A 22,202-nucleotide genomic window follows, 5' to 3' on the forward strand; every position below is an offset into this window, starting at 1 on the left:
TGCTTCCATGTTCTTTTTGGCTGTTCAAACTGTTGGAAAATAAACAGATTCTAATCGGGTATGCAACATTTCTTGGGGGGGAATCTCTTCAGAACTGCCAGTGTGAAGAAGGCTAAAGAGGTTTCACAGCTTAATAAAACAAAGCTTTCCTAAACAAGGTGCATGGACTTCTACAAGAAAACAAACAACGGACATAAATATTTGAAAGGTTGCATTTTAATAAGATAAGTCAGCATAAGTTTCTACATTTTAAATATCATTTAACCTACATTTTACATATAAATCAAAGCGATTAGATAAATAACAGCCATGTGAAGCAGGGTCTTCTTTAGTAAGCAGCAAGTGGATTGGTGCTGGACTAGTCCCATCTGGATTAGTACGGATCCCATTTACACCAGCGTGTTGCTGCGTGTCTTACGGACAGGCACCCTAATGGCTCTGTGGCAGTCGCTGTGTCTGCAGTTACACTCCTCCACGTGTAGGTAGGTGTAGGGCACCACATCTCCATTCAGACACTGTAGGTCCACCGTGCGGTTACTGGACCGGGACTCCTGGCAACAGGCGCACGAGTGGTCCAGAGACGCAGCCATCGCAGAGTACCTGGAGGACGGGAGTGAAAGAGAGGTGTTCACAGAGATTAAGAGATCATCTACTTCCCAAGAGACAAAGACACCTCAACAAATGACATGTTTCACAAAACACAAACACATATGGGGGGTGTGTTCCAGACACAGATTAAACCTAGTCCTGGATTAAGAAGCATGTTCAATAGAGATTCATTTCAAATGATTGTCAGTCCATCACTCTGCTTAAAGTGGATAGTGGAAACCTCCCCATGGTGTTGTGGCTGTTATGAGGCTCCACTTGGTTGTGATATTAGCATTGTTTCCACACTCACTTGGTGAAGGTGTTGCAGGATCCCTCACAGTACGGCATCTCCACCTCCTCAATAGACTGGCAGTTCTTGTGGTTGATGAAACTCTTCATGGATCCTATTTTACAGGCCTTGTCCTTCTCCACACCTGGTATTGGAGGGAGACACACCGTTATACATGATCCGTCTGTGAAGACCATGAAAAAGAGCTGCACCTGTTTGAGTCCACTGACTACAAGGTGGCTCTCCTTCTCAATCATTATCAATTAGGAATATCAGTGGTTTTATGATGCATGAATCTGATCATATTCCAATCCTGATATGAAATTGTTAACCGTTTTGAATATTTCACTTTCATACTTACAAATTCTACAGCAGCCGTTCGCAGCGGTCTGAATTGAACCCTGTGGAGAAAAAAGTGACAACACTTTCTTTACATAATAAATGTCATATTAGGATAAGTGAAGTAAGTTTTCTGTCAAATGAAAACTGGTATAGTGTGTGTACTGTACTGTGGATTTGATGAAAATGATTGTGGATCGAAACATTATCAGTAATGTTGGCAATCGAGAACATATGCAGTGAGCAGGACTTTCTGTTCTTGTTATGTTGAGTACTGTACTCACAGGCTGGCCTATCTGTTCTTGTTATGTTGTGTCCTGTACTCACAGGCTGGCCTTTCTGTTCTTGTTATGTTGTGTACTGTACTCACAGGCTGGCCTGTCTGTTCTTGTTATGTTGTGTACTGTACTCACAGGCTGGCCTATCTGTTCTTGTTATATTATGTACTGTACTCACAGGCTGGCCTTTCTGTTCTTGTTATGTTGAGAACTGTACTCACAGGCTGGCCTATCTGTTCTTGTTATATTGAGTACTGTACTCACAGGCTGGCCTTTCTGTTCTTGTTATGTAGTGTACTGTACTCACAGGCTGACAGTTGGCCTGCTGGAAGGGTGGGCAATGGATGTTGGAGCTCTGGGTCAGATAACTATCACCGTTTTTCACACAGCTGTACTGCTGGCACTTGTCACCAGGAGCTGACCATGTATCTCCATGCTGGACACACACACACACACACACACACACACACACACACACACACACACACACACACACACACACACACACACACACACACACACACACACACACACACACACACACACACACACACACGCACACGCACACACACACACACACACACACACACACACACACTTGACATTAAATGTTTGTCATCTAGCAGACGCTCTTATCCAAAACGTTTTTACATTAGTGCATTTGTCATAAGATAGCTAAGTGAGACAACAACATATCACAATCGTAGGGGGTGGGGCGGACTGGGATTTATTTAAGACACTCTTTAAAGAGGCAGGGTGTCAGAGGTTTTAGGAAGATGGGCAGGCACTCCTCTGTCCTCACATTATGGGGAAGCTTGTCCCCCCCACACACACACACACAACAATATAGATATGTATCAGAGAACTACTTACTACTTCTTAGTTAATCTGTGACAGTTAAACTGACAGAACCGCTACCTACCTTCAACAACTGCTTGGTCCCATTGATCTGGAGGACACAGTGGGTCTGAACACATTTACCACAGCAGTCATCTGAGGAATAGTCTGGCTCCTGGTACCCATATCCCTGCAGGAGAAGAGGAACACATGAGTGACTTGCTGCAACACCTAATAATAATGATAATAATTATACATGTTATTAAAGTGTGAATACAACCGATAGCCTTCCCAGTTGACTCTATAGAATAGAATAACTCAAGAACAGATGTCTCACCGCCCGGATGCCTCACTTCCAATTGAGATTTTTTTTTAAATCAAGGACTAGGATTAATCTGTCGGCAGTTCTGAATCAGACAAGGTTTACTTAATTACTTAATCTGGGTCTAGGAAACCAGCCGATTAAAGTATAAAAACTTGTTGACTGAATAAATTTAAGCTACTCAATGGTATTTCAACTTTTGGTAAATATTTGAAATGTGAGTGGACACGGCAGCTATACCAGTTCTTACCTTTTCACAATCTTCGTCACATTGCATGAATCCACAGTCAATTTGGTAATGACCAGTCTTGGGGTCCACTTTGTTGGTGCAGGTGCACTCCTGGCACTCCGATCCTGGTACTTTAGAACTGGGCTAGAAGAACAAGTAAGTCATTACATGACACATTACTTCAGGGGAACAAGAATACCACCTGTCTCTAACACAGGGGAACCAGGATTTCCACTGTATCTAACACAGGGGAACCAGGATTTCCACAGTCTCTAACACAGTGGAACAAGGAAACCCACTCTCTCTGACACATTGGAACAAGGAAACCCACTCTCTCTGACACATTGGAACAAGGAAACCCACTCTCTTCGAAACTATTTGACATGAACCCATATAGCGCATGAGATTTACTGTATATGTACTGCAATATATTAAAACAAGTATATATAAACAGTGTTTATTTATGTAATGAACAGTTCATATGAGAGAGCAGAACAGTTTGTCATTACCAGGTATTCAATGCCTTTGTGAAGACAAACTCTTTTAGGCTCTGGAAGAGACAAGAGACACACACAACCAATTGAGAGAGAGACACAGACAACCAATCCATGAGACTGTCTAAAAGATCTGAGATTATCTCAGCAATAAAAACTCAGCAATACAAGATAGTCTAGATAGTATAGATCTAGGTAAAGAGACCATACTACATGTAGATAGTCTAGATAGTATAGATCTAGGTAAAGAGACCATACAACATGTAGATAGTCTAGATAGTATAGATCTAGGTAAAGAGACTTGACCACATGTAGATAGTCTAGATAGTATAGATCTAGGTAAAGAGACTTTACCACATGTAGATAGTCTAGATAGTATAGATCTCGGTAAAGAGACTTTACCACATGTAGATAGTCTAGATAGTATATATCTAGGCAAAGATACTTTACCACATGTAGATAGTCTAGATAGTATAGATCTAGGTAAAGAGACTTTACCACATGTGTGCTCTGGACAGCATTTTCCCTCCGGGACTGAAACCACTGGCACGAACCCAATAGGACAGTTCATGTTGGTTGGTGGGCAAGTGCTGCTGTCACAACCTAGGAGGGGAAACAATAACAGAGTATGGACATAATAATATGAGCTGATTCATGTCTTCACTATGTGTGTGTTTTCAACACGACTGAGCTGAGCCCAGCTGTACGGCACTGGTCTGGTTACACATCCACCACAGTTCCTGGAACCGTGCTGGAAAGGACAATGTGAAAAGAACATATCCAGGCCAGCACAGGACGGTTCAGGTCGGCACAATACTGTTGAAATAGATCTGATTATAATATGTAAGGTGAAAAAGTGTTGGGAGATCCTTACGGCAGACGAGGCTGGAGCAGCATGGATCGGATGGATCGGTTTGGTTGACATATACAAAGCCTGGCCCAGTGCATATCTCTACTGGTGGTTTGGAGCAGACCTTGGGTTTACAGGTCACAGCCTTGGTGGACTCCAAACAAACGCAATCCTGGCACTTGTACTCAAACCTCTCGTTGAACTGTGATGAGATACAACAAGAAGGGAGTGTGATTCTATCAATGGGTTTGGTCAAATGTAGTGCACTAAATAGGTCATAGGGGGCTAAATATAGGGCATAAGGGGGGCATTTGGGTTTCAGACAATGTGGATAATACTGTGTGGACGCTGTAAGTAGGTCCTCATAGAAACCTCTGGTATCATTCATGACAGAGCCAGTGGACTAGATAACAGGCTATTATTAATTAGTCAAATAAAATAACGATGAATCGAAACCAAAAGGTCTAACTTACCTCTCGCGGAACACCTTCAGGGTCAATGCATCCTTCAAAAACACAAACACCACCATTTAGTAGAACATTCATAGACCTGAAACATCCTTGAAAAGGTTAAGTCCTAACCATCTTCTCTGTATCGTCAACATGAAATGGAACAAAGGCAGTAACTGGGAACACTCACCACACTTATCAACACAGATCCCTGATTCCTTGTTGAAGAGTTTCATCCCATCAGGACAGAAACAGCCTTCTGTGGTGAAGTTCATCCTAGACTCGTCTGGACTGTAGAACACAACATTACAGTGACCACTCCTATTTCCAATGTACAGCAACTCTATCTTTAACTGTCGGTAGGTATTTTCTCTTTGTCTTATTTGACAGTCATAACGTTGTCTACCTCAGTTAACATAAAACATGCCGCTAGCCAATCTCTAAATAGAAACCTACTTGTCATCACAGGTTGGCTGTTCTGCAGGACCGCAGGGCTTGTAGACTTTGTCAGCTGGGCAGTCGCTAGCTGTTGAAGAAAGATTCAACTCAGTCTATAGTGACACCCGAACCCTCTGTCTCAGTCTCCAGTATACATACTGCAATAGTCTATGTGCTGGGGGGCTAGGGTCAGTCTGTCCTATCTGGTATAATTCTCCTGTCTTCTCTGGTGTCCTGTGTGATCTTAAGTATGCTACCTCTAATTCATCTCTCTCTCTCTCCCTTCACAGAGGACCTGAGCACAAGGACCATGCCTCAGGACTACCTGGCCTGACGACTCCTGGTTGTGCCTGTCCCCAGTCAACCTGGTCGTAATGCTGATCCAATTTCTGCTGTTGTGACTGCGGCTATGGAACCCTGTCCTGTTCAACGGATGTGCTTGTCCCGGACCTGCTGTTTCAACCCTCTCTCTCTCCCTCTCTCTCTTTCTTTCTCTACCGAACCTGCTGTTGAACAATCTGGCCTTAATGGCCATGTACTCTTATAATCCCCACCCAGCACAACCAGAAGAGTACTGGCCACCCCTCAGATTCTGGTTCCTCTCTAGGTTTCTTCCTAGGTTCCTGCCTTTCTAAAGAGTTTTTCCAAGCCACCGTGCTTCTACATCTGAATCGCTTGCTGTTTGGGGTTTTAGGCTGCGTTTCTGTATAAGCACTTTGTGACAACTGCTAATGTAAAACGTGTTATCACCATGGAAAAATGTTCTGACTAATTATTTACAATCAGATGATTGTAGGACTGAAGCCCGATACTATTTTACACATTACAACGGGGAACAAGACAAGGATGTCCACTATCTCCATCATTTATCACTTCAAATACAAAAATGCACTAATCTAATATTTACAAATAGAAACCCCCCTCCTCTATTGTTTCTGGTCTGATCTACAACACATACTAAGTTGTGTTAGTATAGTATTGTTCCTGGTCTGATCTACAACACATACTAAGTTGTGTTAGTATAGTATTATTTCTGGTCTGATCTACAACACATACTAAGTTGTGTTAGTATAATATTGTTCCTGGTCTGATCTACAACACATACTAAGTTGTGTTAGTATATTATTGTTCCTGGTCTGATCTGCAACACATACTAAGTTGTGTTAGTATAGTATTGTTCCTGGTCTGATCTACAACACATACTAAGTTGTGTTAGTATAGTATTGTTCCTGGTCTGATCTACAACACATACTAAGTTGTGTTAGTATAGTATTGTTCCTGGTCTGATCTACAACCCATACTAAGTTGTGTTAGTATAGTATTGTTCCTGGTCTGATCTACAACACATACTAAGTTGTGTTAGTATAGTATTGTTCCTGGTCTGATCTACAACACATACTAAGTTGTGTTAGTATAGTATTGTTCCTGGTCTCATCTAAACAGTTCCTGGTTCCTGGTCATCTACATTGTACTTCCTATATTTTCAATGGTGAACTTATTTATCTATCCTTATTAGGTGAGTCCTATTTAACATGGTGAGTCTGGATTTTTACAAGGAGTACAGTAAGCCTACCACAGAGCTCGGTGTGGTTTCTCCAGTAGATGCATACTCCAAACTGGGCACAGGCAGCAGCGTATGTCTGCAGACTGGTGCACTCCACCGCTGGGTTGGACACGTGGCAGCTGTCATAGACACAGCCCTTGTAGAAGTTGTCAGGTGAGACAAATGGATGACAGGCTGCAAAAATGCTGTGGATTGAAAACCAGAGATGAAGGTATATGAGAAACAGACCTTCCAAATACACTGTAAGAATCATATATGTTTCTGTCAGACACAAAACACACTTCTGTGTATAGTTTAGAGGTAAAGAGCTACATCATTGCATGTGAGAATTTAGTCTGTGATAAGTTAGATTGTTGATCGTTACAACAGGACTTCTAACTTTACTTAAACTACTGACAGACTGTTTAATGGAGTAGCTGGCCCCTTTTGACATGCTGTTCATTGGAGTAGCTGGCCACTCCTGACAGACTGTTCAATGGAGTAGCTGGTCACTCCTGACAGACTGTTCAATGGAGTAGCTGGTCACTCCTGACAGACTGTTCAATGGAGTAGCTGGCCTCTCCTGACAGACTGTTCAACGGAGTAGCTGGCCTCTCCTACCAGACTGTTCAATGGAGTAGATGGCCACTCCTGACAGACTGTTCAAGGGAGTAGCTGTACACTCCTGACAGACTGTTCAATGGAGTAGCTGGCCATATTCCCACACAGTCCCGCATTTGGGTAATTTAAATGTGATCACCCTAAGCATGACATTTTATTAGAGAACTTGTACAGTGCCTTTAGGGAGGTTTACCTGTCCTTTGGGATATCACAGTGCCTTTAGGAAGGTTTACCTGTCCTTTGGGATATCACAGTGCCTTTAGGAAGGTTGACCTGTCCTTTGGGATATCACAGTGCCTCCAGGGAGGTTTACCTGTCCTTCAGGAGATCACAGTGCCTTTAGGGAGGTTTACCTGTCCTTTGGGATATCACAGTGCCTTTAGGGAGGTTTACCTGTCCTTCAGGAGATCACAGTGCCTTTAGGAAGGTTTACCTGTCCTTCAGGAGATCACAGTGCCTTTAGGGAGGTGTACCTGTCCTTCAGGAGATCACAGTGCCTTTAGGGAGGTTTACCTGTACTTCAGGAGATCACAGTGCCTTTAGGGAGGTTTACCTGTCCTTCGGGAGATCACAGTGCCTTTAGGAAGGTTTACCTGTCCTTTAGGAGATCACGGTGCCTTTAGGGAGGTTTACCTGTCCTTTAGGAGATCACAGTGCCTTTAGGGAGGTTTACCTGTCCTTCAGGAGATCACAGTGCCTTTAGGGAGGTTTACCTGTCCTTTAGGAGATCACAGTGCCTTTAGGGAGGTTTACCTGTCCTTCAGGAGATCACAATTCCTTTAGGGAGGTTTACCTGTCCTTCGGGAGATCACAGTGCCTTTAGGAAGGTTTACCTGTCCTTTAGGAGATCACAGTGCCTTTAGGGAGGTTTACCTGTCCTTCAGCAGATCACTATACCTTTAGGGAAGTTTACCTGTCCTTCAGGAGATCACTATGCCTTTAGGGAAGTTTACCTGTCCTTCAGGAGATCACAGACAGAGGAGTCTGGCTTGCATGGCTTCTGTGTGGGTTCAGGGAGAGGAGAGTTGGTGGGGATTCCAGATGGCACATGGCAGTCAGGCTGGGAGATGTCCTTGGCTGACCAGTAGTCTGCCATCACAGCACAGTTCTCCACCAGCTGACCTCCTGGCAACATGCAGTCATCAGCCTGGTTGTTGCTACATGTTCCTGAAAGAGATTCATACAGTTCAGGTACAAGTCGTTTATTTTGACATTTGCAGCTATTAAAAGTAATACATACATTGGAAATCTTTGTTGGAGCTTTCTCACATTTAGTACAGCACATACAGTAAAAATATCAGACACAGACATCAGACAGGAAAGCCCAAACCATTGTTTGCTAGCCTGGTCCCTGATCAGTTTGTGCTGTCTTGCCAAACCCCAAGGTTCGATATCTGACAACAACCATAGGGTTTTGGTATAAAGAACCCAAACAGATCTGGGACCAGGCTAGTTGTTCACCTCCAACCTTGGATAAATTATATCCATCAACTCAAGGACCACTCCAGTAGTCTTTCTCACACCTTGCTCAGAATACCACGTGACTGCTCTCTGTTTAAGTTAAGTGATTCACAATCATTTCTCAGCTCTTATAGCTGTTTGTTTAAATGCACAAGATACATAGTTTGAGGACAACAAATTAATGGAACTAAGTCCTTACCACAGTGACCCTGTGTATTGTTGCCAAAGTGTTGCCAAGGAAGGTTGACGCTGAAGCCAGTGACACCAAAGGTAACTACCACCTGGAGGTGTGCTATCTCCAAGACCATGTTGATACCAGAGTTCATCACCTTCACACCGTGCCGTGTGAAGGGTAGTCTCAGGGAAACTCCATCAATAAGAGCCTGAAAGACAGATGGCAGGGAGAGAGGGATGAAAGAGAGACGGACGGATGGGGGGATAGAAAAGGATAGGAAAAAGGGATGGAAGAGAGAGAGATATCAATCCATCTTCAGGATCTCTTAAAAAAAGGCATGATGACTTACTAATATCATGACATTACAGGTTGAATCAAGTTGATGGAGAACATCAACTTCATATTTTGTATCAATGAATGCTACGGATGTTGAGAACTAATACACAATTCAGTTCAGATAATGAAATAATGGAAGAGAATTGTCTTTCATTCTCAAAGATTTTTTCCCCAGTCCTTTAGGCCCCAAATCCAGCCATTCAACGTATATACGGCCTTAATTGCTTATATTGATTTCTGAGCCAGTTTATCCACTTAAGTTACCTCCAACTGAGCAGCTCCAATGAGGTTGTGATTCTTCAGTGTTATAACTGTTGAGCGGTATGACACGATGATGGCTCGAGGACAAGACACATCCTCGGTGGGATCACAGTTGACATTGTCGATGTAGATCTTAAATTGGTGACGCGGCCACATCTCCTCCATCAGCACATAGGTACAGTTCCCTTGGAAGCTGTAGAAGAGCCCGTCGAAGGTGATGTAATGGGGGTCTCCCCAACCCTCACAGACACCTGTAATGAAAATAAACACTGTTATAAAGCAGACAGACATTACGTTAACAAATTTTTTTTCTGAAGTAATATTTATATTGAGTATTATTCCAAATGTTAGTGATAAGGACGTGTATGTTATTACAGAAACTGGACATGGCCATCGACCTTCTTGACCAGGTCAGAGGAGAAGAAGAAGAAACTTTCACAACTCACAGTCACACACGTAGTGTTGGCAGCAGTAGAACTCATCCCATTGTAGCACTGGTTTCTTGCCATTGGTACATGTGATTGGCTCAGGCTCTGGGCATTCGTATGGGATGATCTCAATGGTGTTGTTTTCAATGCATCTGGCCAAAGTGCAGTTGCACAGCCAGAAAGTCTCATTTTGCTGATGTTTTCGAGAGAATAGAAAATTACACGTCACCAGAGATCTTTCACAATTCACACAGGAATCAATTGATAAGTCTCTGAAAGGACTTTTCGACCTCTTTGACATCAAATGTTGGCTATGTGTTATCGAAGTTCAGGGAGCCCAGTTAATTATGTGATGGTTATATTGAGGTACTTACCACTTTGTCCCACTCAGGACAAGTGATTGGTGGTGGGGTTGGTGTCCCAGTTGTGGTTGGTATTGAACTGTCTACACCTCCTGTTACTGGTGTTGGAACAGTTATTGGAGGACCAGTGACAACAGATTCATGGGTTGTTGGTGATGTGGATGTCATTGGAGTTGTGGCTTCTGTTGTAGTTGGTGGTTTAGGTGTTGTTGTAGGAGCTTTAGTGGTTGTGGTGTCTATGACAGGGGTGGTTGTGGTTGGTTTTTCAGTTGTCCTGGGGGTTGTGGTTGATTCTTCTGTTGTCGTTGGGGTTGTGGTTAGAGTTATGGCTTCCGTTGTAGTTGGTGGTTTAGGTGTTGTTGTTGTTGGTGGTTTAGGTGTGGTTGTTGTTGGTGGTGTTGGTGGGGTAGTTGGTGGTGGTGGTGTGGTTGTTGGTGGTGGTGTTGGTGTGGTAGTTGGTGGTGGTGTTGGTGTGGTTGTTGTTGTTGGTGTTGGTGTGGTAGTTGGTGGTGGTGGTGGTGTGGTTGTTGTTGTTGTTGGTGGTGGTGTGGTAGTTGGTGGTGGTGGTGGTGTGGTTGTTGTTGTTGGTGGTGGTGGTGGTGTGGTTGTTGTTGGTGGTATTGGTGTTGTTGTTAGTGGTGTTGTTGTTGGTGGTGTCGTTGTTGTTGGTGGTGTTGTTGGTGGTGGTGGTGGTGTGGTTGTTGTTGGTGGAATTGGTGTTGTTGTTGTTGGTGTTGTTGTTGGTGTTGGTGTTGTTGTTGGTGGAATTGGTGTTGTTGTTGTTGGTGGTGTTGGTGTTGTTGTTGTTGTTGGTGGTATTGGTGTTGTTGTTGTTGTTGGTGGTGGTGTGGTTGTTGTTGGTGGTATTGGTGTTGTTGTTGGTGGTGGAATTGGTGTTGTTGTTGGTGGAATTGTTGTTGTTGTTGTTGTTGGTGGAATTGGTGTTGTTGTTGTTGGTGGTGTTGGTGTTGTTGTTGGTGGTATTGGTGTTGTTGTTGTTGGTGGTATTGGTGTTGTTGTTGTTGGTGGTATTGGTGTGGTTGTTGTTGGTGGTATTGGTGTGGTTGTTGTTGGTGGTATTGGTGTTGTTGATGTAGTAATTGGTGTTGTTGTTGTTGGTTTCTGTGTTGTTGTTGTTGGTGGTATTGGTGTTGTTGTTGGTGGTATTGTTGGTGTGGTTGTTGGTGGTATTGGTGTGGTTGTTGTTGGTGGTGTTGTTGGCGGTGGTTTTGGTGTTGTTGTTGGTGTTGGTGTTGTTGTTGTTGTTGGTGTTGATGTTGTTGTTGGTGGTATTGGTGTTGTTGCTGGTGTTGTTGTTGTTGTTGGTGGTATTGGTGTGGTTGTTGTTGGTGGTGTTGGTGTGGTTGTTGTTGGTGGTGTTGGTGTTGTTGATATTGGTGTAGTTGTTGTTGGTGGTGACGGTGTCGTTGTTGTTGGTGGAATTGGTGTTGTTGTTGGTGTTGTTGTTGTTGGTGGTGTTGGTGTGGTTGTTGTTGTTGGTGGTATTGGTGTGGTTGTTTTTGTTGATATTGGTGTGGTTGATGTTGGTGGTATTGGTGTTGTTGTTGTTGGTGTTGATGTTGTTGTTGTTGTTGGTGGTATTGGTGTTGTTGCTGGTGTTGTTGTTGTTGGTGGTATTGGTGTGGTTGTTGTTGGTGGTGAAGGTGTTGGTGGTGTTGGTGTGGTTGTTGTTGTTGGTATTGGTGTTGTTGATGTTGGTGGTATTGGTGTTGTTGCTGGTGTTGTTGTTGTTGTTGGTGGTATTGGTGTGGTTGTTGTTGGTGGTGAAGGTGTTGTTGTTGTTGGTGGTGTTGGTGTGGTTGTTGTTGTTGGTTTTGGTGTTGTTGATGTTGGTGGTATTGGTGTTGTTGCTGTTGTTGTTGTTGTTGTTGTTGGTGGTATTGGTATGGTTGTTGTTGGTGGTATTGGTGTTGTTGTTGGTGGTATTGGTGTGGTTGTTGTTGGTGGTGACGGTGTCGTTGTTGTTGGTGGTATTGGTGTTGTTGTTGGTGTGGTTGTTGTTGTTGGTTTTGGTGTTGTTGATGTTGGTGGTGACGGTGTCGTTGTTGTTGGTGGTGACGGTGTCGTTGTTGTTGGTGGAATTGGTGTTGTTGTTGGTGTTGTTGTTGTTGGTGGTGTTGGTGTCGTTGGTGGAATTGGTGTTGTTGTTGTTGGTGGTGTTGGTGTGGTTGTTGTTGTTGTTGGTGGTATTGGTGTGGTTGTTTTTGTTGATATTGGTGTGGTTGATGTTGGTGGTATTGGTGTTGTTGTTGTTGGTGTTGATGTTGTTGTTGTTGTTGTTGGTATTGGTGTTGTTGTCGTTGGTGGTGAAGGTGTTGTTGTTGTTGTTGTTGGTGTTGGTGGGGTTGTTGGTGTTGGTGATGTTGTTGATAAACATTCAACGCAACAGAGGACCCTAATCTTATAGTTCTTGCACTTAAATGGTCTCTGAGTCTGTTTTTTTTCTTCACATATTAATCCGAAGTCAACATCGCACTCCACAACTTGGCCTGTCGAAGCTACATAGTCCTCTAAGCTCATATTAGGATAGTCTGTAGCTACACATTCAATATCCTGTGGATCTTCACACACTTCTTTTCCACTCTGTGTGATATTCCAATACGTTTCCCAGTCGCTCTTGTCTTTATCATCATCTTCATCATACCATTCTGACCACTCACAGGTAGGAATACAAGGAGTAGTTGTTGGCTCTGTTGTCTGGGGGGTAGTTGTTGGTGGTATTGTTGTTGTTGTTGTCGGTATTGGTGTGGTTGTTGTTGGTGTTGGTGGTGGTGTGGTTGTTGGTGGTGTTGGTGTTGTTGTTGTTGGTGTTGTTGTTGTTGGTGGTGGTATTGGTGTTGTTGTTGTTGATGGTGGTGTTGGTGGTGTTGTTGTTGGAGGTTCTGTTGTCAATGTGGTAGTTGTTGGTGTCCATGGTGTTGTTGTTGGTGTTGGTGTGGTTGTCTGGGGGGTTGTTGTTGGTATTGGTGTGGTTGTTGTTGGTGTTGGTGTGGTTGTTGTCGGTGGTATTGGTGTGGTTGTTGTTGTTGGTATTGGTGTGGTTGTTGTTGGTATGGGTGTGGTTGTTGTTGTTGTTGATGGTATGGGTGTTGTTGTTGTTGTTGTTGATGGTATGGGTGTGGTTGTTGTTGTTGGTATTGGTGGTGTTGTTGTTGTTGGTAATAGTGTTATTGTTGTTGTTGTTGTTGTTGGTATTGGTGTGGTTTTTGTTGTTGTTGGTATTGGTGTTGTTGTTGGTATTGGTGTTGTTGTTGGTATTGGTGTTGTTGTTGCTGTGGTAGTTGTTGGTGGTAATGGTGTTGTTGTTGGTGTAGTTGTTGATGGTATTGGTGGTATGGGTGTGGTTGTTGGTGGTATTGGTGTGGTTGTTGTTGGTGGTACTGGTGTGGTTGTTGTTGTTGGTATTGGTGTTGTTGTTGTTGTTTGTGGTGTTGGTATTGGTGTAGTTGTTGTTGTTGTTGTTGGTGGTGTTGTTGTTGGCATTGGTGTTGTTGTTGTTGGTGGTATGGGTGTTGTTGTTGTTGTTGTGGTTGTTGTTGTTGGTGTGGTTGTTGTTGGTGTGGTTGTTGTTGGTTTTGGTGTTGTTGTTGTTGTATCTATTGGTGTGGCTGTTGTTGTTGGTTTTGGTGTTGTTGTTGTTGTATCTATTGGTGTGGTTGTTGTTGTTGTTGGTGTTGTTGTTGTTGTTGTTGTTGTTGTTGTTGTTGTTGTTGTTGTTGTTGTTGTTGGTGGTGTTGTTGTTGTTGTTGTTGGTATTGGTGTTGTTGTTGTTGTTTGTATTGGTATTGTTGTTGTTGGTGGTGTTGGTGTTGTTGTTGTTTGTGGTGGTGTTGTTGTTGTTGTTGTTGGTGGTGGTGGTGAAGGTGTTGTTGTTGTTGGTGGTGGTGTTGTTGGTTTTGGTGATGTTGTTGATAAACATTCAACGCAGCACAGGACTCTAATCTTATAGTTCTTGCACTTATATGGTCTCTGAGTCTGTTTATTTTCTTCACATATTAATCCGAAGTCAACATCGCACTCCACAACTTGGCCTGTCGAAGCTACATAGTCCTCTAAGCTCGTATCAGGATAGTCTGTAGCTACACATTCAATATCCTGTGGATCTTCACACACTTCTTTTCCACTCTGTGTGATATTCCAATACGTTTCCCAGTCGCTCTTGTCTTTATCATCATCTTCATCATACCATTCTGACCACTCACAGGTAGGAATACAAGGAGTAGTTGTTGGCTCTGTTGTCTGGGGGGTAGTTGTTGGTGGTATTGTTGTTGTTGTTGTCGGTATTGGTGTGGTTGTTGTTGGTGTTGGTGGTGGTGTGGTTGTTGGTGGTGTTGGTGTTGGTGGTATTGGTGTTGTTGTTGGAGGTTTTGTTGTCAATGTGGTAGTTGTTGGTGTCCACGGTGTTGTTGTTGGTGTTGGTGTTGTTGTTGGTGTTGGTCTGGTTGCCTGGGGGGTTGTTGTTGGTGGTGGTGTTGGTGTTGGTGTTGGTGTTGGTGTTGGTGTTGGTGTTGGTTCAACACATATCTCAACACACTCCCCGGTCTCTTCATCAAATATAGGCGTTTTTGGAGGGCATCCTGGGTAACAACCTATAAAGAAGACATTGTGATTTAGTTGTTTTGATCGAGTTATTACATATAATGAAGTTGAGATTAAAAAAATGAATTCATATTTTGCAAAGAAGGGCATGTGCATATGGAACAAACATGCAGGCTGATGCCAATCAAATCAAATAGCATGCTGCCTCACCTTCCAGATTGGGAAGAGGGTTGTTACAGGTCCCATTTGGATTCAGACAGGTCTTGTAGCAAGGTGTGTGGCAAGGGCTGTAATGCCATTCACATTCACCTGGATCGTTGTAGTAGTCACAGAACACAGCTACAAAAGGGAAAACGTACAGGTTCATACACTGAATACACATTGCATGCCCTCAGCAAGTGGCACCCTATTCCATATGAAGTGCACTACTTTTTATCAGAACCCTAGGTACCCTGGTCAAAATCATCCACTATAACGTTACACATTAAGATGTCTGTTTAAACCAACAAGCTAAAATATACTTTAGATCCACATCCTCACATTGTCACCAAGTTTGGGTTCTTTCAACAACATATTAATTTACTTAGCATTGTAAATTCTAATCAGTCAAATTACACCAGACATGTTAGATAATTTCAATGCCAAGCCTGACAGTCAAACAGTGGAAGTGTGTGACCTTTGGGACACAAGCATAATGAACATAAGATGTGTTGTACTTACGACAGATCTCTGGTGTTCTCCATGCAACACAGACTCCAGCTTCAGTGCAGGCCTGGGCGTAGGCTGCTACAGCTGTACAGAAACACTCACAGTCTCCACCAGTATCACAGGCACAGGAGTCTTTCACACAGTTCTCAAAGTACAGAGTAGGGTCTACCTGTAAAACACATACAGAGAGAGCACACAAGAGGCACTAATACTGTCTTTTTTGGTTTTCTTTTGTTTCTTACAGCATTTTTCAAAACACATACAACAATAGACATGTTCATGAATAAAATCATATGAGGCTGACAAGAAAGTCAATGTTTGAAACAATTTGGGTGTATTTTTTGGTTCAGAAGTTTGACTGTCCACCAGTCTTTTCAGTGTTCTGCCTGATACTTTCACTAGGTTTATAATTGTATGATATATACATAGCAACCCGCTGCAGCACTGTACCTTCTTGTGGCACAGTTGGAAAGTCTTTCCTGTGATGATGCTGCACTGCATCTTAGCCCAGTTGTGACGGTTGGGCCTGGCTCCACATGGGTCCACGTTGCTTTCTGCGTCGGGGCAAGTGCTTGACACTTTCCAGCTGTTAGCAAAATCCACAGGGCTGCTGACTATCAGCTGACCTTGCGTGGTGAAGTCATCTCTGCCGTCTCCATTATAGTTCCCACACAGGCCGCACACTGCTCCCTATAGACACATAGAAACGATAAGGCATACACAGTGGAACTGTACCAAATCAATCACTGTTAGCAATACACAATGCACACTGATGTCTGATGTCTTGTTCATCTATTTCGAGTCTATTTCATCACAGGTTCTCTATGTGTTAACCCTTCAACACTAAACTTACAGTATGCTGTGGCTCCAGGACGATGCGGACGGTAGTTTTGCGGTCCCACAGCACTGCGATCCCGATGTCTGACTCAACAGTCAGGTACAGACCGACGGCCCTCACTCGGTACTGGATCTGAGAGCCCACTCCTAGGTCCACCTCTTCATAGGTCCCCTTTGATAGTTTCAGCTCTGTTCTCTGTAAGGATAAGGATTTATCACTTCATGTTCACAGAAAATTAGGGTTGCAAAATTCTGGTAACTTTCTCCAAAATCCCAGGTTCTCCAGAAATGCTTGTTGGAGGATTCAAGGATTTCCTCCTTATTCCCTTGTAATTTCAGAAAATGTGCAATTATGATTTCTGGAAAAACCGGGAAGTTGGGGAAAGTTACCGGAATTTTGCAAAACTATGACAGACAATACACTTTCTAAAGCTTTTCATGAAGAAAAAAAGGCTTGAATGTCGTATTGATTTTTGTAGTTATTTGGAAGAAAGTTTTACTTGTAATGATTGCGATGGTGATTTTACCTACTTTAGTTGAATTCACTAATTGTACTGCCACTCTGAATAAGTCGCTCTGAATAAGAGCATTTGCTAAATAACGCAAAATGATGTATTGTTATTGTATGTATGAATGTCAGATGATCTCTCATTATGATACAACCGGTATAGCAAGGAGAACGGCTCATTATAAAGCCTGGAGTGGAGTAAATGGAATGGTATCAAACACATCAAACCCAGTCATGCATTTGATGCCATTCCATTCATTCCGTTCCAGCCATTACTATGAGCCCATCCTTCCCATTGAAGGTGCCACCAGCCGTCTGTTAGAGTGAGTCTTTTGTCCAGTCTTACCCCCAGTTGAACCCTGACAGACTTGGAGCAAGTGGTGCCTGTGGTTCCACACGGTATGTTCTCTGTGATCACCATGAAGTTGTCCTGGACAGGCCGGTTCCCACATTTGTTCTTAAAAGAGAGACAGAGGGAGAGAGTACTTTAGAAACTAAATGAGACTTTTGCAATTTAAATGATTAGTTGGTAATATAGAAGACAATAGCAGTACTTATATACAAACACATGTTTTAGTATAAAACACATCAAAATTGAATTGAAATATATTGCATTGTATTGAAATGTCCTGATAAGCATTGATTACCTGGACAGCCACATAGCCACATTTTCCTTGGAAGCCATATGTGCGCTCATCAAAGGTTTTGTAATGGCCACTGCCATAGATAGTACAGGTTCCTGGGCACTTCTTATCTGTGCACTCCCATTTCCCACTCTTACAGGTGCTACATGTGTACAGTATGAGAGACACTAAGTCAAATATCCTCTTCAAATACAATCCTGATCACATTAGCTAGAGAGGATGAAGGAAGCCCTCATTTTGTGTCATGAAATCTCATTCCATTTCATTTTAGTCTAGAATTTCTATTATTTATGGTACTATATCATATAACGTCATATCATACCACATAACCTCACATTGTATCGTTTTATATCAGATAATAACATATAACCATAAAAGCTCAATAACTCACCAAGTGTTACATCCGTTTGGGATCTGTTTTCCTGGGGCGTAGAGGAATCCATCATGGCTGCATGGGCATTCATGTTTTTTCACACACATACCTTTCCCATCCTCCCACAGACTCATGGGACACTTGCACCCGGACTCACACTCTGCGGAGAACTGTGGTCAAGGAGAGAGACGGAATTAAATAAAGAAGTCAACCCTTAGGTCAGGTACTAATGGAAGTCAACAAGTCAACTCACACAGTCCATGAAATCTGGGTTCCTACAGCTCCGTGTACACTGTACTCCCAGGTCATTGGAGCAGTTCAAGAACACCTTCGGTGACTGGCAGGCTGTAACAGAAGCAGTTTCATTATTATTACACAATAAGTTGTCAATTTAGATCTGGGTTCAAATACTATCTTTCAAATACTTCTAGGGCCGGTTTAAAACAGAGTAAGCCTAGTCCTGGACTCAAGTAATTTAAATTATCTCTCATATAGTATTTGAACACAAGTCTAGGTAAAATACTGTACACATCAAAGGGATAATGGGATATGAATAGCAAAGGGACACAGAAAGGCTACTTACTACTCTCTGAACGCATTTTCCAGGAACGGCAGTGAAGCTTCCCATTGTTGCAGACACTAGAAGAACACACATGATATCAAGAGCTATTTTAATATTGGAGTAACATTGCAGGATTGTGTACTTTTTATACTAGCAGATAATATGACAAATTTGCTGCTTTGGTAGGTAGGTTAGTTAGGTAAATAAGTAGACGGGTAGGTAGGTAGGTCGGTAAGTAGTCACTTAAATAGGTAGCTAGACACTTTATTAGATAGAAACAGTATCTTACCAGTGCTCCTCCTGAATGTTGATGGACTTCCCAGGCTTGATGTGGACCCCGTTGTGGAAGCAGGGGCATTTGTCCATGGGTACACAGGTGCCCCTATCATCCATGTAGAGTCCGTCCGGGCAGGAGCAACCATCCACGGGGAGGAAGTCGTTGGTACATCCCTGGCGTTTGCTGGCCAGGGAGCTACAAGTCAGCTGACATCTCTGGAGCTGGTCAGAGTAGGTCTGAGACGCTGGGCAGTTACCAGTGTATTTGTCTGGTTGCAGGGAAATATGTAAAGTGTTGGATAAAGTTAAGATTGGAAGTGTTGGAATACTTCACTAAAGGCTCTATTTTACTCCAGGAAGGAAGAGGATTAAGTAAGTAAGTGTTGTTGAAGTTGACATCAGATGAGATGAGAAGACACGGTAATTTATTTTTTAGCTCTGGTCAAGGTATTAATTTATTCCCCAAGAGGAAATAAAAAATGTGTTTGTCATACAAACTAGATGCCACAATAAAAACTTTTAGAAACCTTCACAACTGGGGAGGTTGGGGAATTTGTCAGAGTTACCCCCTGTCTCCTCTACTTTTTGCAATGACAGTGGAATCCGCCAGGGTTGTCCCCTGTCTCCCCTACTTTTTGCAATGGCAGTCAGATTTGCCAGGGTTGTCCCCTGTCTCCCATACTTTTAGCGATGGCATTAGAACCATTTGCAGAATGCGTATATTCTAATCAGAATTTCAGTGAACCTTTCATTGGTAGCCAGGAGAGTCCTATACTGTCATCTCCTTTCACTAATATACGACAAGACATAAATATGAGAAGTGTAAATCACTTACCACACACGTTCTCTCTCCAGCCCGACAGGACCACTCCCTTGGTAGCACAGTCTCGCACATAGGAGGAGAAGACGGCACACAGGCAGTCTTCACTCTTCTCACAGTTGCAGCTAGCGTACGTGCATCGCTGCAGAAAATATCAAGTTTAAGTAAATGTTCCACACGTATTAAATATATGACAAATCTCATTGGCCAGAGCTTTCGCATTACAAACAGTATTACAAACAGCATTCAAAACAGTCAGAAAGTTCAGGACAAATATGTACAAGTGTACATATACCAGAACCAGCCAAGATATAATTGTGAGCGTTCCAAACCAGATGTAACTCAATTGAAATGTACCAGTTTTAGTTATACAAAATGTGTTACCTTGTAGTAAAGCTCGGGGTCCACCATGGCATGGCACTTGGCAAAAGTGCTGTCAGAACTTCTTAGCATGGAGCACCAATGTTTAGCATAGTTCTCTGAGTAAACAGAAGATGGCAAGAGTTCAAATATGTCTGATACTGTATAAACTGCTGCTTGCTGCATCGCTTTGGATCCAACGACATGATACTGCGGTTGTTGACATAAACATTTATGAAATGCTTATGTTCTGCTTTTCATTGAGTTATGTAAGGCTTAACCTTCAATTAAAAAGTTAGTGAAGAGGGCTTACCATTCTCCACACTGAGGGAGCAGGGGTCGTCCAGCCTCTCCTCTCTGTCTCTACAGGTAGGATTAGCCTTCCAGGAGTTCCCAAATGAAGAGGCTGTTCCCTCCACCATACCCTGAGGGGTCTTCATGTCATCAGAAAGAACCTTGTTGAAGTTCCCACACAGACCTAGAAGAAATAGAAACAGAAATCAACACCATATAAACCTACACCAAACAGAAATCAACACCGTATAAACCTACACCAAACATAAATCAACACCGTATAAATCTACACCAAACGGAATTCAACACCGTATAAATCTACACCAAACAGAAATCAACACTGTATAAATCTACACCAAACAGAAATCAACACCGTATAAACCTACACCAAACATAAATCAACACCGTATAAATCTACACCAAACGGAATTCAACACCGTATAAATCTACACCAAACAGAAATCAACACTGTATAAATCTACACCAAACAGAAATCAACACCGTATAAACCTACACCAAACATAAATCAACACCGTATAAATCTACACCAAACGGAATTCAACACCGTATAAATCTACACCAAACAGAAATCAACACTGTATAAATCTACACCAAACAGAAATCAACACCGTATAAACCTACACCAAACATAAATCAACACCGTATAAATCTACACCAAACGGAATTCAACACCGTATAAATCTACACCAAACAGAATTCAACACTGTATAAACCTACACCAAACAGAAATCAACACCATTTTTGTACTTTCTTGATGTTTTTATAATTTTAATGATTAAGATGACCAATGTTTTTTACATTTACATAAAGTAGAATTCAAACTCCGTATATAACTGATATCTGCTCACCTTCAGAGGTATATGCCTACAACTTGGGAGTTAACTTACCTTGTGTCTTGGTCTTGTAGCTCTCGTCCAGGGTGACATAAACCTGCATGATAGGGACCAGCTGGATCTGAACCTGCAGCCCAAAGCTGGTCTGGAGAATCATGTGGAAGGACGACGGCTTGAACACACTGATGTCAGCTACGGGAAGACAAACAAATAGACTAATGACAGATGGGAATAAGACTGAAAGAGCTCCTGCTGAGGTAGTCCTAATATAGACACCGTACACTAATGTCAACTGGGAACAAGACTGAAAGAGCTCCTGCTGAGGTAGTCCTAATATAGACACCGTACACTAATGTCAACTGGGAACAAGACTGAAAGAGCTCCTGCTGAGGTAGGCCTAATATGGACAATGTACACTAATGTCAGCTGGGAACAGAAAAGGGGGGATGGGGTTGGGGGGGATTACCATTAAATATGATTCATTTTTTATTTAAACTTTTTTTTAAATTAACATTAAACATTAGTGTACTTATTACTGTGTCAATAGCTTTGGAAGTACAGTGTAATAATACATAGAAATACGCCATTGATATCTATACAGGCGAATGTTTCATTCTATGTTCATTATATGTTACTGGTTGCACTATCATAACATAGAAGAGTGTACATAATCTTTATTATATACTGGGTGATTCGGGCCCTCAATGCTGATTGGCTGACAGATGTGGTATATCAGACCGTATCACAAAACATTTATTTTTACTGCTCTAATTACGTTGGTAACCAATTTATAATAGCAATAAGGCACCTTGGGGGATTGTAGTATATGACCAATGTACCATTGGTAAGGGAAGTTGCGTCGTGCCCAAGAACAGCCTTTAGCCATGGTATATTGGCCATATATCACACCCTCTCGGGCATAATTGCTTATTAATTATTCCATGTCCCACCTGTGTTGTAAGGCAGAGTGATCTGTGCATTGTGGCTGACTTTCCCATCGGCGGTAATCACCAAAGCCTGGAAAATGAAAACAAGAGCCATGATCAACTAATCCTATTCAACACAAGACTATATGTGCAGTATATACATTTTACATACAGTGAGGG

At 42.5% G+C, this 22,202-nt stretch overlaps 1 protein-coding gene across 1 annotated transcript in view; it reads right to left on the minus strand.

Annotated features, from left to right (window-relative positions):
• Positions 1–221: 221 nt before the first annotated feature.
• LOC139577963 (mucin-2-like) overlaps positions 222–22,202 on the minus strand; it is a 30,997-nt gene continuing 9,016 nt past the window's right edge. Inside the window, exons 11-46 of the mRNA XM_071405084.1 lie at positions 22,047–22,113; positions 21,151–21,288; positions 20,262–20,426; positions 19,973–20,067; positions 19,604–19,730; positions 18,782–19,037; positions 18,517–18,569; positions 18,184–18,275; positions 17,949–18,100; positions 17,561–17,699; positions 17,260–17,370; positions 16,422–16,601; positions 16,019–16,258; positions 15,581–15,737; positions 15,071–15,199; positions 14,768–14,910; positions 12,709–14,140; positions 12,273–12,667; positions 10,313–10,687; positions 9,957–10,131; positions 9,514–9,761; positions 8,938–9,121; positions 8,231–8,444; positions 6,687–6,862; positions 5,132–5,201; positions 4,866–4,966; positions 4,700–4,731; positions 4,251–4,428; positions 3,875–3,979; positions 3,392–3,432; positions 2,904–3,026; positions 2,417–2,521; positions 1,802–1,930; positions 1,239–1,278; positions 899–1,022; positions 222–600 (exon numbers count right to left, since the gene is read on the minus strand). Of these exons, the coding sequence (XP_071261185.1) occupies positions 390–600; positions 899–1,022; positions 1,239–1,278; positions 1,802–1,930; positions 2,417–2,521; positions 2,904–3,026; positions 3,392–3,432; positions 3,875–3,979; positions 4,251–4,428; positions 4,700–4,731; positions 4,866–4,966; positions 5,132–5,201; positions 6,687–6,862; positions 8,231–8,444; positions 8,938–9,121; positions 9,514–9,761; positions 9,957–10,131; positions 10,313–10,687; positions 12,273–12,667; positions 12,709–14,140; positions 14,768–14,910; positions 15,071–15,199; positions 15,581–15,737; positions 16,019–16,258; positions 16,422–16,601; positions 17,260–17,370; positions 17,561–17,699; positions 17,949–18,100; positions 18,184–18,275; positions 18,517–18,569; positions 18,782–19,037; positions 19,604–19,730; positions 19,973–20,067; positions 20,262–20,426; positions 21,151–21,288; positions 22,047–22,113 (6,702 nt within the window). The 3' untranslated portion in view covers positions 222–389. The remainder of the gene's footprint in view (positions 601–898; positions 1,023–1,238; positions 1,279–1,801; positions 1,931–2,416; positions 2,522–2,903; positions 3,027–3,391; positions 3,433–3,874; positions 3,980–4,250; positions 4,429–4,699; positions 4,732–4,865; positions 4,967–5,131; positions 5,202–6,686; positions 6,863–8,230; positions 8,445–8,937; positions 9,122–9,513; positions 9,762–9,956; positions 10,132–10,312; positions 10,688–12,272; positions 12,668–12,708; positions 14,141–14,767; positions 14,911–15,070; positions 15,200–15,580; positions 15,738–16,018; positions 16,259–16,421; positions 16,602–17,259; positions 17,371–17,560; positions 17,700–17,948; positions 18,101–18,183; positions 18,276–18,516; positions 18,570–18,781; positions 19,038–19,603; positions 19,731–19,972; positions 20,068–20,261; positions 20,427–21,150; positions 21,289–22,046; positions 22,114–22,202) is intronic.

The sequence above is a fragment of the Salvelinus alpinus genome, chromosome 6 (genome assembly GCF_045679555.1).
Source record: "Salvelinus alpinus chromosome 6, SLU_Salpinus.1, whole genome shotgun sequence".
Lineage (NCBI taxonomy): Eukaryota > Metazoa > Chordata > Actinopteri > Salmoniformes > Salmonidae > Salvelinus > Salvelinus alpinus.